The sequence below is a fragment of the Phragmites australis genome, chromosome 23 (assembly GCF_958298935.1).
Source record: "Phragmites australis chromosome 23, lpPhrAust1.1, whole genome shotgun sequence".
Classification (NCBI taxonomy): domain Eukaryota; kingdom Viridiplantae; phylum Streptophyta; class Magnoliopsida; order Poales; family Poaceae; genus Phragmites; species Phragmites australis.
In genome coordinates, this window is record NC_084943.1 from 17565048 (window position 1) to 17582787 (window position 17740).

The 17740-nt window shown below is 41.2% G+C and overlaps 1 protein-coding gene and 1 pseudogene across 1 annotated transcript; one reads left to right on the plus strand and one right to left on the minus strand.

The window, feature by feature from the left end:
* Window positions 1-788: 788 nt before the first annotated feature.
* Window positions 789-4228, minus strand: LOC133906023 (uncharacterized; annotated as a pseudogene).
* An 865-nt stretch (window positions 4229-5093) lies between these two features.
* On the plus strand, window positions 5094-5862 carry LOC133906304 (large ribosomal subunit protein uL5m-like). The gene has a single exon (XM_062348170.1). It carries the CDS (start codon window positions 5269-5271, stop codon window positions 5836-5838), a length of 570 nt encoding a protein of 189 aa, XP_062204154.1. The 5' UTR covers window positions 5094-5268; the 3' UTR covers window positions 5839-5862.
* The last annotated feature ends 11878 nt before the right edge of the window (window positions 5863-17740 follow it).

The following is a 17740-nucleotide window of genomic DNA, read 5'->3' on the forward strand; positions in this document are numbered from 1 at the left end:
ATCGAACTTAACCTATAAATAACTAGTATCTCAAAAAACAAAATAAAAGGCTTTCTTTTAAGCTTGTTAATGGAATTCCACAGGAGTCAAGCGCTAGCAAAGAAGAATTGGAAATCAGTCGCTTCCCTTCTGGACTCAAGTCAGCAGAAGAGTGAACTTCATATTAATAGGTAAATCCTACATCAAGCGTAAAGGAAGTACACTTATTTGGATTCGGCGCTTAATAACTCGTACTTGACGTTGGTTTCGGTTCGATCAACTATCCTTTTTGAAGCGGATAGTTCACAGTGCTCATTCTCAAAAAAAAGCGGAAAAGCCATGATGTTTCCACTCCATTTTCATTACGAAGATGTATTACGTCAGGATCTGTTGCTCAAACTGAATCACACCAATGTTATGGAAGTTCCTGGATTGTTTGAAATCAGATTAGTACCAAAAGCAGCCTCTGATTTCAGAATCCAATTTGGAAAATTGGCTATGGAGATTTTGTGCGGTCAGAGATTCATACAGACACAAAGGGGTACTATGTTCCTACGTGAAGATGGCAGTGTTGAAGTCTGGAGAACAGAAGAAGTTTAAGTAATGATGTTATGCTTGGAGTTGCAAGCAGAAGCACAATAGTAATAGCAAGCTTCTATTATTGCTTAATACTATGAATAGATAGATAGATCTTTATATGATTTCCATCATAAAAGGACCTCACCCTTACTGTAAGGGGTACTATGTTCCATTAAAGATAAATGGTGATTCTAAAGTATGGTATATTCCATCAACACAGGGTTACCCTTCTATGCTTTCTTAGTCTTCTTCTTCTTCTTCTTCTCAGGCTCAGAGGTTTCCTCTTTCTTATGATTCTTCTTCTCAGAAGAACCTTTATGATCTAACGTTGGATTTTCATATTTTGCTAATTCTTCCTTAAGATCATCATTTTCATCAATAATATGGGATATTACTTTATAGGCTGTGGTATTTACGTTTTTAAGTTCATTATCGCCTATATGAATAGGTTTTGTGCCTACCCATTGTTTTTTATGGTTGTAAATTAATAATCGCTTCTTACTAGTTAGACCCATTGTGATCTTGGATGATTTATGTTGTATTAATAGTTCCCCCCAATTCCTGTGGAATGGGTTATCATAGGCCAGAGTCCTTTTTAGATCAGTGTCTGCAAGCTGGCAAATGAACCAATCATTATCAGCCAATGCTTTTCCTGCTCCCTTATGTTTGATAATTTCATCATCTGTGACTGTCTGAATTCTATATGATTTTGGTGCTAAAAAGATAGCTTTAGCGATCTTCTGTTCTAGTTTGAACTTACCTAAGACAGTTGGTGATATCTCTTCTTCAGGAAGTTGTTTTTTAACAACGATAGAGTCTGTATCAGTGTAGTAACAGTCCTTCCTTGTGATATATGGATACATATGGATCCTGGCGTAGGCCGTAATAGCAGCCGATATCTGAACAGCAGTATTGGAGGGTTGTTTCCAATCATCTGTTATGTCCCCTTTGACATTCATTTTGTAGGAAACGATGAATTTATCATGATCTAGTTTTTCACTACTGATGAAACCATTCATCTCAAGGGCCATTCTATTGATTCTGTATACCCAAAACACCATCAAACTTTTTTCTACTTACAGAGGAACATGAATATCTCTTTTTTCTATATGAACCATGCCAGAGAAATGTCCTAGCGAGTTTCGATCTTCAATTGGAGTTCTTTGGACAGCCAGCTATAAAATAAGTTTATGAAGATGAGGTCTATTTCAAGTAACCAGTAAGGGAAAATATTTACACTTAAAGTTATAAAACTGCATTGAAGGCAAATGGCTTCCAAGCTAGTGACTCGTATGGATCATTTAGCTCGGCTGTCTCCTTTTGAGGGCCAAGAAGACTACTTGGTGAGGAAGGAATTTTCTAGAAACTCAGACTTTGAATGGATCGCGCGGACTATAACTCAGACACTGACTTTCTGGAGGTAGCTAAACTCACCATGGAATAAGGTTATTCGTCTTATAGCGACATTCCTACATCAAAGATGAGGGGAGGGGCTAAAACGTTCTTAATCCACTCCCCGAACCAAATAAAAGGCTCCGTCCCTCAAGTTTGAGCCTAGCGCAAAAGCCGATTCCAAATTTGCTATTTCCTGGCAAGTCTATGAGAGTCCTATTACGGATCCTCTGATCTTTAGCTTGAATGGTCGTGTTTTTACATAATTAGGTCTTTCTTCTGAGCTCTTCTATTACGGTACGGAAAAATAAAACCTATCACTCTCCAAGAATGGGTAAAAAGAATTCAAGCTAGGGGAGCCAACACTCTCTAACTACCTATACTACGCCCCCATTGATTGGAAACCCTCGGGGAAAATGATCCCATAAACAATGGAATTATACAGTACGATATAGCAAAAAAACAGACTAATTCGATTCTAAAAAATAGATAATAGATATGGGCTTTCTGCTCAAATTGTCCCGACAAGGAGAGATATGAAATATTTGAATCAGATTGGATTTCGTAGTATACCAATGAGCCAAACTATTACTATTTCATCTAACTTGAATAACCAAGGACTGAATTTTACTATTGATTCTGATAACTCGAGAAGTTTTGATTTGGTTATGATCCAAAGAGAAAAAAGAAAGGTTTAACAAGCCATGAGAAAATAGAGTAAAGTAACCATACGTTCTGTTTGCAGAACGTGTATACGCCACGCCATACAATCGAAATAGAAACATGGGACGATTCCAGAATTTGGAATAGATCCGTGGGGATGAGAGAAGTTGTTGTTGAGAAATATTAAATTGGAAAGGAAGTAAAACTCCCTATGGAACCTGTGATCGGTTGTACCTGTACTTGCAGGGATACGAAAACTCGCTATTCACTCAGTTTCAGGTCAATAAGAAGATTATGTAGGAGAGATGGCCGAGTGGTTCAAGGCGTAGCATTGGAACTGCTATGTAGGCTTTTGTTTACCGAGGGTTCGAATCCACCACTTATTCCTTCCCACCCACAAGGGGGTGCTGCTCAAGCAGCTCAGGAGGCGCCAACCCCACAACCACAGGTAGAAGGAGTTCCAGGTGCGGCGTCCAGATCAGGGACTAGTGGCCCGTCCTGTTCGGATGTAAAGGAAAGATGCAAAACTTTTCTCAAACAGTGGGGAAAGGGCCCCATACGTCAAAGCCAGATAAAGAATCTCCAACAAGATTCGAAATTGGATCGTTCAAGTCCAAAGGATAGAGAAAAAATCCTATCCATCATGGTCACCAGAAGATTTTTCATCGAGACAAAACGCTGCTAACGCTGTAGTATTGGAATATTGGGACTACTGCGAGCGGGAAAAAAAGAAAAACCTTCTGTCGACTAGAGTTTGATGTCGATTTATCCACACTTCCATGACTTCTAGAGGAAAGCTAACTGCTTGCTGGCTGGGAGCTGTATGAGCGGTAACGTCCACGTACGGCTCCGTGAGAAGGTGGACGGAAATGGCCTTGTTGTACCTCACTCCCGTCTTCAATGGGGTCTGCTCTTTTTTTTTTGGGAGAGTATGCCAATATGATCTTAATGAGGTGCGGGGCTTTGCATCTGACATTCGTTGGGCTTTCCTCTGCGGGAGCCTGCGTCCCGGCCTTTTTGTGCAATAAACCCCTCCGGCCGAAGACTAGTGATAGGTGGTCCCGCGGAGCTTTCGGAGAAGGGTAGCCTAGTGTGTAAGCACAGCAATGAACCGCGGCGAACCCTCAGACGACCCTTCTAAGATAAGGGGGGAGATCCTCAGTAGTGGTGACCCTTTGACTCTTCCACTGACTTATATATGTACCGAATGCTCATACGGGAAAGTGAACTCCTGGGTCTGGAACCAGGGGGGTTGCTCCGAGAAAAAATCCTTTCTTTCTCGTCCACTCCAGGGGGTGCGGACACACCTGCGCGGATTACAGGTGACGGTTACAAGAATGGCGGGGAAGTGAAGAGTACCCGACGACATTCAGGGATGAATGTAGACCCATCGGGCAGGGCTAATCATTCCGGTCCTGGGAGAGGTGGCGACACCAGTCTGAGCTGAGGGAAGCCAGCCAATTGAGTCACTGAAACGACCGCAGGAGGCGCACCCTAAGCCCAGCTTCTCGGAGCTGCTATTGCGAAATACGGCTTCCTTAATATCCAAATTTCCACAAGGGGGCTGGGCTGCTCGCCTTCATAGAAAGGCGACCGGGCCTAGATTAGATGTTCGCCTTTTTATAGAATAGAAAGAGAAGGTAAAGGGGGGCTTTATTGGTAATGGCTGAGGTCCATGAAAGAATCGCTGGAGCACATCAAGCGGGCAGAAGAATGAGATGGCTGATACACAGATATGGGTTTTATTGGCCAAACATGGAAAAAGATTGCAATAAATACGCCCGAGGATGTGAGGCTTGCCAAAGATACAGACCGATTAAAAACCTGTAAGCGGAAGAATTACATGAAATCATTAAACCTTGGCCATTCCGAGATTGGGCAATTGAAACAATTGGAAAAATATATCCTCCTTCCAGCACCTTTTAACAATCTTCTTCTGTGTTGAAGCGTAATAGGAAGAAGCCAAAACATTCTTGAAAGAATCTCCAAATCCCCCTTCCTTGACCTACCGGATACAAGTCAAGTCACACCTGGAACCCAGACGAAATCAGGCGTCTAATAGCCGGGGCTACCCCCATCCACATAACCCCTTATTTTCTCTCCAATGGTAGATTCGAAGAAATTCGCATGCTCATATCGTGCTCTCATCCCACAAACATCCCCAAGAAAATCAAACTCAAAGAGGAGCCATATGCTTCATATATTGAAGGTTTCTTGGAGGGATGGATCCTAATGCAAGCAAGCCGGAACTCTTCCACAGAATTTTCAAGGCGACGCTTGGGGCCTTCCATGTTATAGTCAGCCAACTCTATTTTCTCAGGTACCAGAGAAAGAGTAAGAACACCTGCGTTCCAGTATACCATCCTTCCATGCAGTAGTATAAAAGGCTTTCTTTTAAGCTTGTTAATGGAATTCCACAGGAGTCAAGCGCTAGCAAAGAAGAATTGGAAATCAGTCGCTTCCCTTCTGGACTCAAGTCAGCAGAAGAGTGAACTTCATATTAATAGGTAAATCCTACATCAAGCGTAAAGGAAGTACACTTATTTGGATTCGGCGCTTAATAACTCGTACTTGACGTTGGTTTCGGTTCGATCAACTATCCTTTTTGAAGCGGATAGTTCACAGTGCTCATTCTCAAAAAAAAGCGGAAAAGCCATGATGTTTCCACTCCATTTTCATTACGAAGATGTATTACGTCAGGATCTGTTGCTCAAACTGAATCACACCAATGTTATGGAAGTTCCTGGATTGTTTGAAATCAGATTAGTACCAAAAGCAGCCTCTGATTTCAGAATCCAATTTGGAAAATTGGCTATGGAGATTTTGTGCGGTCAGAGATTCATACAGACACAAAGGGGCCCTTATTTTAAAGCAGGAAAGTCATTTCGATCCAATCCATTCTTGGGGTCCGAAAAAGACACTGGATATGTCAGTGACTTTGCACGACAAAGCGTTCTCCGAGGGCATGGAATGTACCATTTTTTGGTCAGAATCTTGACAGTAATGTCTATGTTAGATTCTCCGGTCGAAATACGGGAAAACTCCATAAAATTCTTTATGGAAACGGAGTTTTGCGAATTCTCCCCGGAACTGGAAGATCATTTCGAGATCTTCGAGCATATTCGAGGGTTCAATGTGACTATTGTCACTTCGGCCAATACAAAAGATGAGACTTTACTACTGTGGAGCGGCTTTTTGCTAAAAGATGAGGGGGAAACTAAGTAAGATGTCGGAGAAGCGAAATATACGAGATCACAAACGTAGATTGCTCGCGGCTAAATATGAATTGAGAGTGACAGGTCATGTTACGACTCGTCACTAATGATCACTCATTAGTGATGGGTCTATATCTGGTCCCGATCAGAAGGCACATTATTGGCGTGTCCTTATTGGACCCGTCACTAATAGGATATTAGTAACGTGTGTTGAGTAGCCATCACTAATGTGGTATCTCCTATGCTAGTTTCTTACATAGTGAAAATAAATGTGTCGCAGGATGACTTCTCTGGCCTAAGGCTGAGCAATACAAGAGTGTAGAGAAAATGGTCCTATTAGGTTATGATTGTGATTTTGGTGATTAATGACAATATAGTTAATGGGACTAACATGTTTGTCAAGAATATGTTAGTAGGTCTCATGGATGCAATACATGAAGAAGCCACTGTAGCCGGAACAAAGTTTGATTGAATTGAAAAAAGTCCCAGAGAAAATGTTCTCATCAGAAGGTCCGGCGGTGGAAAAATTGCACTCACCGGAGCATTATGTCCAGAGGCAGTTTGCCTCACCGGATGATCCGGTGATAAAGAATATACATGCCGGGGCAATTCTGTCAGAAGGAGTCAGAGTGGATTGCACTCACCGGAAGTTTTGGCAATCAGAAGAGGATGTACACTGGACTATTTCTTGCATAGAAGAATCCAAGCACAGAAGATCGAAGATCAACTCACCGGATAGTCCGATGATGAAATGATGCACACCAGAGACGTCACTGAAGCATTGAATAGAATGTGTGAAAAACCCAGAAAAGAAGAAGTTCTACACACCGGAAGGTCCGGTGATGAATACATTGTACACCGGAGGCTTCACCGGACTATTTAACAGAAGCTTGGTATTTTCAGAGGAAATGGATTATAAGGCACCGGATGATCCGATGAAGAGATGGATATTACACCGGACAATCCGGTGTTCAGAAAAACTTTGAGTGGGGCACACGTGCATGGATTAGCCTAACATGACACGTGATCACTTGATGAGCAACAATACACTATCACAACTTGGCGCAGAACATAGGACAGCAACAAAACTTGCACCAAAACACAAGAACTACTATTGGGTAAGAAATAGATCCAAAAACAAGACTCAAATTATTGATCAGATATTTAATTAAGCAAAGTATATCATCGATCCAAAAACAAGACTTAAATTATTGAACATGGATCGAAGCTTTCGTTAGCTATCTTTCTTGGGTCTACAACTATATCATCGATCTTTTCGATAGTCCACACCCATCCATCAGTCATTGTTCTACAACCATCCAAAAGAAGCATGTTTTGTCCGAATCTTATAGGAAAACAACATAAGCAGTTTTATAAAGTAAATAGAATAATAGTTTAGCAACACACTGTTATCCAAAAGTACCATTTTATTCAGCATAGCATTGTATTTCATTGACCAGGATAAATCATGCAACAACGGACAAACAATAGCTAACAAATCAGGATAATGGATACCGATCCAGAACCATATCACCCTAGCCTAACAAAAACTGCAAAAGTGCACATCGCACAGTTGGTATCGAACAACATCTTAGTGACTTGGCCAGAAGCTAATTGTACAAATAAAATGGCCACCGAGAAAGAAATGCACAGAGGCAGATAACACTCATCCTCTGACAACTCATCACATATCAAGTATTCACCTTAGTTAAGCAAGAAAGGTTACTCCTTTTATGCTACAACGTAAAAAACCAAGTAATACACATATCTAGTTACATTTTTTCTCCAATCCCCCAAATTAACAAGATGCAGTGACGCAAATAAAGCTTTATTCTACAACATAACCTCAAAACTCATAAGCAACATTGTAGAACTCATAAGCAGATTAGTCTACAAGCATTTTCTTCCACAGAAAGGCCCAATTTGCAACCTAAAATAACAACATTGCAACCTAAATATGTGTGCACATCCCCACATAAGGTGGAGGACCCGAAGGCATCAACCAATTGAACTCGAAGATAGTTACCATTTTCTTAGGTTAGATGGAGAATTCTAAAATGGAATCAACTCGTTGACCTAGAAGACGAACGGAAGCTAATTACGAAACCATGGGATGGCGTCGGCTCCATGGGCGACGGGGATGGCACCGCCTCCATGGGCGGCGTCGGCGACGGGGATGGCGTTGGCTCCGTGGGCGGCTTTGGGGAGGCGGCATCGGGAACGGGGAAAGGGACGGCGGGGAGGCAGAGTCGGGAATGGCTCCACCTGGACAAGGACTAGGACGGTGTCGGCTCCGTGGGCAGCTCCAAGGACAACTGCGTTGGGGAGGCAGCGGGCCTCCGCAGACGGCGGCGTTAGGGACAGGGACATGAACGGTGGGGAGGCGGCATCAAGGACGGGGATAGGGACGGCAGGGAGGCTGCATCAGCGATGGGGACGGGGACGGTGGGTAGGCAGCGTCAGCGATGGGAACAAGGATAGGGATGGCAAGGCTCTGGGAATAGCGGCTTTGGGGAGATAGCAGGAATCGATAGGCCCGCAAAGGAGGAATGGAGAGGTTGCGGCTAAGTCTGGCCTATATAGGGATAGAGTATCAGTATCGGCTCTGGTCTACAACCGGCACCGATACAAGCATTAGTGCCTATTGTATAACCCAGCCAGCATTACTGCATGGACTATTAGTGCCAGTTGTAAAATCAAGCCAGTACTGATACGGCGTCGGGGGGGGTGCAGTGAACCCCGGATGATCTGGCATGCATAGACTCCAAATGTCGGACCATCCGGTGTGTGTCATCCACAGCCACTGTAAACAGCGAAGCATCTGCTACGTAGAAACTTTTAGACGTCGAACCATCCAGTGTGTGTCGTCACCTTGGAGCGTCCGATCTTCACACCGGACCATTTGGAATGTAGAGTATCAGTGATAGTTGTGGTCTACAACTGGTACTGATACCAGTATCAGTGCCGGTTTTACAACTAGGGCTATTAGTGCAGATTTTTTCCTATAACCGGCACTGATATTGTTTTCCTTTTTTTGACAAAACATTTTGTTGTATATCTAGGTTTGTAATTTATTGTATATTAGGTAATTTATTTTATATTAGGTTTATAATTTGTGTATTACATCTTCATTACATGTAATTAAAGCATAACAAAATCTTTTTACTTAATAGAAATTAAGGTATATTCTTAGTAGATACGAATTAGATCTATAATTGTCATACTGTAGCTTTATTTGTACTAATTAGAGCATAAATGATAGGTGTAAACTTTTTACCTAATACAAAATAAAGCATATTCTTACTTAATGCATGTCCTTGATACAAATTACAACAAATCCTGAATTAAATATTACATCAAAGCTGCTTTCATTTAACGATTATTGTTTCATTATGATCACGGCGTATGTAGTTAGGTTCCTCAGTGTCATCAATAAGAGGCAACTCGACATTCTCTCCGAAAGGAGGCAAGTCATTGAATTGATTGTAGTCTTCCTCATCGATGACATCGATTTTTCCTTGAAGAACCACATGGTGTTCCTCCTTGTTAACTGGGTCTATGTCCTTTACATAGATGACTTGAGTAACATCTTTGGCAAGTACGAATGGTTGTTCTCTATATTTGACGAGTTTGAGGTTGACGGTAGTCATACCGTACTTATCTGTATTCACTCCACCTAGGAGTCTGACCCATTGGCACCGAAATAGGGGGATCTTCAATTGTTCTCCATATTGAAGCTCCCAAATCTCCACTATGAATCCATAGTAGGTATCCCTATTGCCATCACAGTCGTAGGCATCGATACGGACACCGCTATTTTGGTTAGTGCTCTTGTTGTCTTATGCTCTCATATAAAATGTATAGTCGTTAATGTTGTATGCTCTGTATGTATGAATCATAGTTGATGGCCTATTAGCCAGCATTTCCAACAATGCATCATCTATATCTATATCCATCATGTGTCTACATAACCAACTGTAAAATTATCGCTATGCTCTCTTGCAATCCAATCCTCTGATTTTGTTGGATTTGTGGACCGTAGCATTTGCACGTGCTTATTGACATATGGATCCACTACAATTAATTGTTACAAAACTGCAAAATATGTTTGGGTGAATGAAACATAATTGTTGGAACGGACTGTATTATGACCTAGCGTCCCTTTTCCCTTAAGCCTTCCCTCATGGTGAGATACAAGCTTACCAATTGCTTTCAAATAAATGTAGTTGACGGTGAACTCAATGACCTCCTCTGGTCATCAGCCTTGTGCTATGCAACCTTCCGGCCGACCTTGGTTATGAATATATTTCTTCAAAACTACCATGAACCTTTTGAAAGGATACATCTGATGCAGAAACACGAGGCCAAGGTACATTATCTTATGCACGATATGAAAAATGAGATGGGCCATTATGTGAAAAAGCGATGGAGGGAAAATACTCTCAAGCTGGCATATAGTATGGACCATGTCTTCCTGCATCTTTGTTAGTTTGCTTGGATTAATGACCTTCTGTGAAATTGTGTTGAAAAACGAATACAACTTTATGATTGGGTCTCGTACCTTATCCGACAGAATACCTCTAATTGCAACAGCAAGCAACTGTATCATCATCATGTGATAATCATGGGAGTTCATGCCAACTAACTTCAAAGTTTTTATGTTCACTAGTCTCCTTACGTCGAAGGAGTAACCGGTCGGAACTTTGATTCCATGCAAGCAACTACACAGGCTAATCCTCTCTTTCTTGCTCAGGGTTTAGCAAGCCGTGGGAAGTTCGTTTGCTCCGTTGCCTAGGATTTTAGGATGCATATCCTTAGCTTCATATCTTCTAGGTCCAACCTTGCATTGAGTGTATCTTTTATTTTGCTAGGTATGTCGAGTAAGGTACCAATCAAGTTGTCAAACACATTCTTCTCTACATGCATGACGTAGATTGCGTGTCAGACCATCAAGTGCTTCCAATAAAGTAGGTTCCAAAAAAATGATCTCTTCCTAAACATAGGAGTGAGTTTTCCAGTTGGAAATTTTGTATTGTCTTTCCCCTTTCCAAAGACAACTCTAAGATTCGTTACCATCTTATATACATGCTCCCTAGTATGAACCTTTAGAGCTCGATGAGTCTCCAATGTCCTATCAAAAGCTCTTTTATTCCTATGGTACGGGTGATTCGGGGGCAGACACCTACAGTGACTCATGTAGACCATTTTCTTACAGTTCTTCAGCCACAGCCCCCCTGTTTCATCCAAGAACCATACACATCCATTGTAGCCTTTTAAAGTCTTTCACGGTAGGTTAGCAAGAAAACGCCAATCTTGGATCGTTACGATCAGTATTGCGTGTATGGTAAAATACTTGCGTTTGTATTCATCCCACACCCATACGCCAGCTTTCCATAGTACAAGAAGATCTTCAAGCAATGGTTGGAGATACACATCGATATCGTTGCTAGGTTAATTTAGCGTACTGATTAGCAAAGGCATCATAAGGAACATCTGCTTCATACACAGCTAAGATGGAAGGTTGTAGATACAGAGAGTCACGGGCCAAGTGCTATGACTATTGCTCATGTTACCGAAAGGATTCATCCCATCGATACTCAACCCGAACCTTATATTCCTCACTTTAGCTTTGAATTTCTTGTATTTTGTATCAAAGTTCCTCCATTGCATTGCATTAATAGGGTGTCTAAGCATTCTATCTTTCTTGTGCCCTTCGGTATGCCATCGCATCAACTCGGCATTAGCTTTGTTTGCAAACAATCGCTTCAGATTGGAGACTATAGGAAAATACCAAACCATCTTATAAGGGGGTCTTTTATCCTTACTCGTCTCCCCTATGTCACTGCTCTCGATATAGTCAACATTGCGCTTGTACCGTGATGCACCGCAAACACGACACGCTTCCAAGTTAGAATCTCCATTGCGAAACAACACGTAGTCGCTTCGACACGCATGCATTTTCTCTACTTCCAACCCAACTGGCAGAGTGTATTATCGTGGTACGTGTTTTTAGGTAACTCGTTGCCCTCTAAAAGCAAGTCCCTCAAGAATCGTAACAACTCATTGAAGCCCTTATCAGACCAACCATTGCTAGACTTCATTTGCAGCAATGTCAGCACAACATGCAACTTGTTGTGCTCTTTTTTACAGCCTGGGAACACTGGTGTTTTATAGTCCTCCATCATGCGCTGGAACTTTTTGTGCTGCCTATCACTGGTGAAGTCTCCATCCGCATTGCGCAACATTTCGGCTAGGTCATCATCATTGTTGCCAACAAAAGTATCTTCAAACGCCAACATATCGATCTGTTCGTCAGTCATTATATCGTTGCCTCCGTCTTCCTCGACTGTAGGCTGCTCTTCATGCACAACCTCCTCATGTTCACCGTGCTCGGTCCAGTGGATATAGCCAGGCTTAAAATCCATGTGAAACAAGTGTGCACTTATTTGCTCTATGCCTGAGAACTGCTTCTCATTCTTGCAATTAATACACGGAAATCATATATAGTGATCATCACGTTTATTTTTTGGCTTTCTGTACGTCGCGGCAGCTCTAAAAAAAGCATCCACGCCATGAAAGAACTCTGGGCCATGACGATAAGACTTGTACAACCATATCTGATCTATCTGTAAATTTATGATTATCATTACATTTTAGCAATCAATAAAAAACAAATTAAATGATAACCATGCAATATTTCATAATGCACATCTAATTTATTGAATTACCTCGCATCTTGATTGCTCCATGTTAGATGGCTCGTCACCTTTCGGCACTTGGTCCGGGTCGGAGGACCCACCTTCTAAATATTGCCACGTCCGCTTGTGACTAGCCATCCCTACAGCATAATATTTCAATATGTTGATCTATTTAGAGATGATTCTAATGTTTTTTACTTATTCACTAATAAAAATTGGAGCTAGGTTTTAATCTATTTAGGGGTGATTTTAACATTTTTTTCCTTAAATCACTACTAGAAAATTAGAGATCTAGGTAACAATGTCATAATCGCATACTTTCAATGAGAAAAGTAGCCAAAAATGAAAAGTAGATCATCTCTATATCCCTACAATGAGAAAATTGTAACTTTTACTCAATTAGAGCTCAACTATAAAGTAGTGCGGCGTTGTAGCGCGATTTGACCCATCGCAGGGGCTTTTTAGTTATTAATGATTTGCTTACTTGCTATTTTTATTCAATAATTAAAAGAGGGGATGCAAACTAACTCATATGAAGGAAGGGCTTTAACATGGCAATATGTATTTTTAATGTGTAAGGTACATCTAGAGAAGTCTTAACAATATTTTTTTTCCATTTTATGTTTTTTTATTAATTTATGTAGAAATTCATGAAACATAAAGGGTTAATTAAAGATTAACCAAGAAATTTTGTTAATAAACTGTTTCATGACTTGATGGTATTTTTTCTGTATAGATTATGATAAAAGAAGCTTAACAAAGTTGATGTCATCATTTTTGGATTTCTCCTTAATTAGTTATGGAATTAATAATTTATAGCACAATTAATGAAATAAAGGAATTTTAGTACACTTTTCAGGAGTGTGTGTATTTTTAATATGTATATTACATCAATGTGAACACAATTAGTTTCACCTTTTTCCAAGCTCTAATTATTTTTCTACACATTTTATAATCTTTTAGTCGATTAAGCATACAAAAGATATTCATTTCATCATTTCTTCATTATTCCGAAAATCTAATTAACCTCAAATACTTTTCCTACCCAGGTCTATCTAGCCTCTCTCTGGGTCCTAGGCCCGCTTGACCGAACTACAGTAGAGGGGAGGGGATCGGCTTTGACCGGCCGCCGGCAATGAACGACAGCGAGGTCTGGCCGGGGAGTGGTACCAAGAGGACCAGCATGAGGCGAGGAACACATTTGAGGGTCAATGGTGACATGCACGCTGGCGAAACGGCTCGTCAATGGTAATGGCGGTGGCGGCATTCTGAGAGGACAACGGTGGCTTGATCCGGCGAGGAAGAGAGAGAAGGGAGGAGCGCATGAGCTACTTAAGAATGAGGGGGAAGTCACCACAGGTTCGGCCTGGTCAGAGAGTGGCCGGAGGTGACTGTCAGAGTGGAGGCGGAGGAGGAGCTCGAGGTGCCTGGCCGGAGAAGAAGGAGAGGGCGCAGGCAAGCTCCTCGTCAGCCTTCCACCTGAGGGAGGGGCCATCAAGGGCGAGGTCCAGGCGCAGCTCCTCGTCAGGCTTTCCCCAAGCGCAAGGTTGAGCACAAATGAAGGGAGTTGAGCTCTCTGTTCTATTCGCGTTAGGGGGAGAAGAAGACATTGTGTATAGACTACAGACTTAGTAGTGTCGATCCGTAATACGAACTGGCATTGATAATCAGCATCAATGGCTGCTCATGGTTACCAGTCGGCACTAAAGTATCAGTACCGGTTTGTTTCAAGAGCTGGCACAGTGCCGGTTCAACCCGGCTCAATCATTTCGAGCGTGAAAAGTTATGAACAAGTACTAATACTTCATCAGTACCAGTTTTATCATAACCGGCACTGATGGGGTGGCACGTATAACTGTTTCTGTTGTAGTGAGAAATCACGTATACGAAAAAGAACTGAAGGAAACTACATAACCAAAGCACCCTAGTCAATCATCATTGCTACATGTTGTCTCCCAATGATGAGTGGGTTACTTCTACTCATCCTACTGAATTGAGTTCATCATGGCCTCCTTCAATCAAAAGCATATAAATCTCACCACCACTTTGTCGAGCAGATATTCTGCCCATGCTCTTAATTTTAGTGCCAGCCTAAGTGTCTGTTTGACCCTCCTTCCTTTCTTTGCTAGGATAGCTCATGTGACCACCATATGCTTGCTATGAGTTGAACTTAGCATTACAAATTTTGCATTGATGCAATTTCTGCCCTTTTTCACCAATCGTTTTGGTGCTCATATTAGCTTGCACCGCATCATCAAAAGCACATGTAGGATCACCCAATGGAAGCTGCGGTTCGCTTGGGATAGGTGGGAACACAGTAAATTCTGCAAAAGAGTTAGGGTTAAGTACATAGCCATACTGATCTTTGTATGATGATAACCCATATGGTGCATTCTGCTGCTGCTGCTGCTGTATGCTAGACGAAGCATAGGGCTCTAAGCTTTCAGGCAGAGAAGATGAGCTCAGTGGTAGTGATTTGACAACGGAGTTGAGTTGTGTAGGGCGCTCAAAAATTTGACCAAGATCTGTCACTCCCAGCACTACCACAAAAGCTATTTTTCAAGATAGCTAGGTTTTATTTCTACAGACGGTTCGTAGGACCAACCGCCTGAGAAAGTGGCTACGACCCCGTGCGGATGTGGACCGCCTGTGAAAACTAATTTCTACAGGCGGTTCCTTATGTGAACCGCCTGTGGAAATATCTCTATTTTCCCAAACGGTTCATATAAGGAACCGCTTGTGGAAATGCTCCATTTTCACAAGCGGTTCCTTAAAGGAACTGCCTAGGAAAATGGAGATATTTTCATAGGCGATTCATATAAGGAACTCCCTGTGGAAATATCTCCATAAATAGTGTCGTCCCCATCGTGGAGTTCAGTAAGACAGAGAGCTCTACTATTCGAACAGTAGAGCTCTAGGTGGCGGTGGATTTGAAAAAAATGGGGGAAGGTTTTTTTTTTTAATTTCTTGGAGGAGCCATCTAAGGTAAGGGTATCTCATCCCTAGCTACCATTTTTTTGATGTTTAGATTTAGATTTAAGGCTTAATTAGGGTTTAAATGTGATCTAGAGATGTTCATGGTTCTTACCACTTAGATCTTCGAATTAGCTAAAATTTATTGCTAATATTGATTCAATTGTATAGATTCACATGGTTCTAACATTATATAAAAACATCTAGCTAGAATTTGATATTTTTTAGCATCTAGGAGGTTTTATTTGGTAGAATTCTTATTTGGTTATGTTTCCGTTGTCAGTAGTATTTCAACTCTTTTACTTGTGTTTCCATGTCAGGTACGGATGATCCAATGTACCAACCAATCTTTCACAGACAAAGATATTTAAAACGTCCAACGTGATATGTGCCGATTTATTATGCACGAAGTCATCCACAAGAGTGGCAGATTCTTTGATCACGGAGGCGAATTAGCTAGCCATCCGAGGCTTTGTGAGTGGGAGAGAAAAGATTCTTAGCAATATAGGGTTGTGATGTCATGAATATTATTGTACTTGTGTTAAATATTGAATTTTGTGAAATCTTTGATGATGTTGAAATCTATGATGTTGAAATCTGTATTGAAACTGTGTGAAATCTGGAGGGAATAAAATATATGCTTATTATTTTTAAAAAAAAAAATACATATCACATGCGGTTCTCTTACGGAATCGCATGTGGAAATCTTTATATCTATAGGCGGCAGCTAAAGAGGGCCGTCTGTGGAAATTCATTTTCACAGGTGGTTCCTTAAGCCAACCGCTTGTGAAAATGGATTTTCACAGGTGGTCTGTTTTACGTCTGTGAAAATCGTTTATTTCCACAGGCCTTCGATCCTAAACGGGTGCGCTAAACGTCTGTATAAAAAAATATTACTACTCACCTGTGATGACGTTTTGTGTAGTAGTGCAGGTGCTAAGGTGCGCATGAACAACTGCAACAGGATCTCCTAGTGCAAGGATGTGATTGATGGGGGCTCCATTGACATGATCTGCGTATGGTCAGGAGTGGAGGCAATTACTTAATGGGGTTGTCAGAAAATTGTGCTCTGGGAACGTTTGCTGGTTCTCGAACCTTTCTGTGAAGCTGTCCTGAAATGAGATCGAGTTGACGGGGGAAAAACTGGCGGCAGCGGAGTTGGCTCTGCATTCATGGCAGGTTCTTGTGGTACGCGTACAATTGTTGAGCTGTGCAATGGTAAAGGTGAATATGGTAGTTGCTCATCCATTGCCAGCATTTCTGTGGTGCCTCTCAGTGCTTCGTGCAAGGGGGAAATGTTTGGCTCGTTTTTGGTTGATCGGACTGAACCATGAGGATCCATGTCTCCTGAGTTTGGGATTTGTAGTAAGAGAATAATCTATAAACTGAGGTCGCTACTTTGACAATTCAGGCGATCTCCAAACGGGTGTGGTTTATAGTGCTATTCATAGATATTGTACGAAATTCTAGAACTGTGTATGTTGCCTGGTGTGTGTATAGATGTGTGTGTGTGTGAGACTATTAATCACTGTTTGTTCATTAAATGCAGGATATGAGTCACAAATTCGTTTAGTTTCTCACCCAATAATTCGAGATTCAATTTTCAATGTAATATGAGATTTGTCATTGTGATTACTTGGCCACCCTTCAAAAGTTTGACTTTCCAGCACGTGGAATTAGTGGTTGTGTGTTGATACCATATCAAACGGTGAAGTTTTCTGGCCTGGAATATTTATTCATTCATTATATATCTAGAAGATATGATTATAAAAAAATGGTTATTAATTCCATATCTAGTGGATATGATTCGTCACGATGTCTAGCACACCTGTACTACAAAAAACATGTCTAACACACTACATAGCTGCAACATCTAGGTTTTTGACGTTTGATTTTTTTTAATCTTAGAACTTTTCGGTGAACCGCCAAGTTTGTAAATATTATTTATAAATATTGTATGAAGTTCTTGAACTGTGCATACATTGCATGATGTAAATTTTTTATAATTGATATCTTGAAGATATGATTATTAATACATTTTATTAATTCATTATGTGTCTAATATTAAACTCGATCTGTCCATAACTCTCTCTCACACACACTTTAACCCGTGAAAACTCACTTTAATTCTCTCTCACACACATGCTTTAACCCGTGACATGCTCCATCCTTTAGTGTGTGTTTGGTTGGTAGGATGAGGCTGGATGAGAAATTGTCATACAGCTTGAAGGAATATTCTTT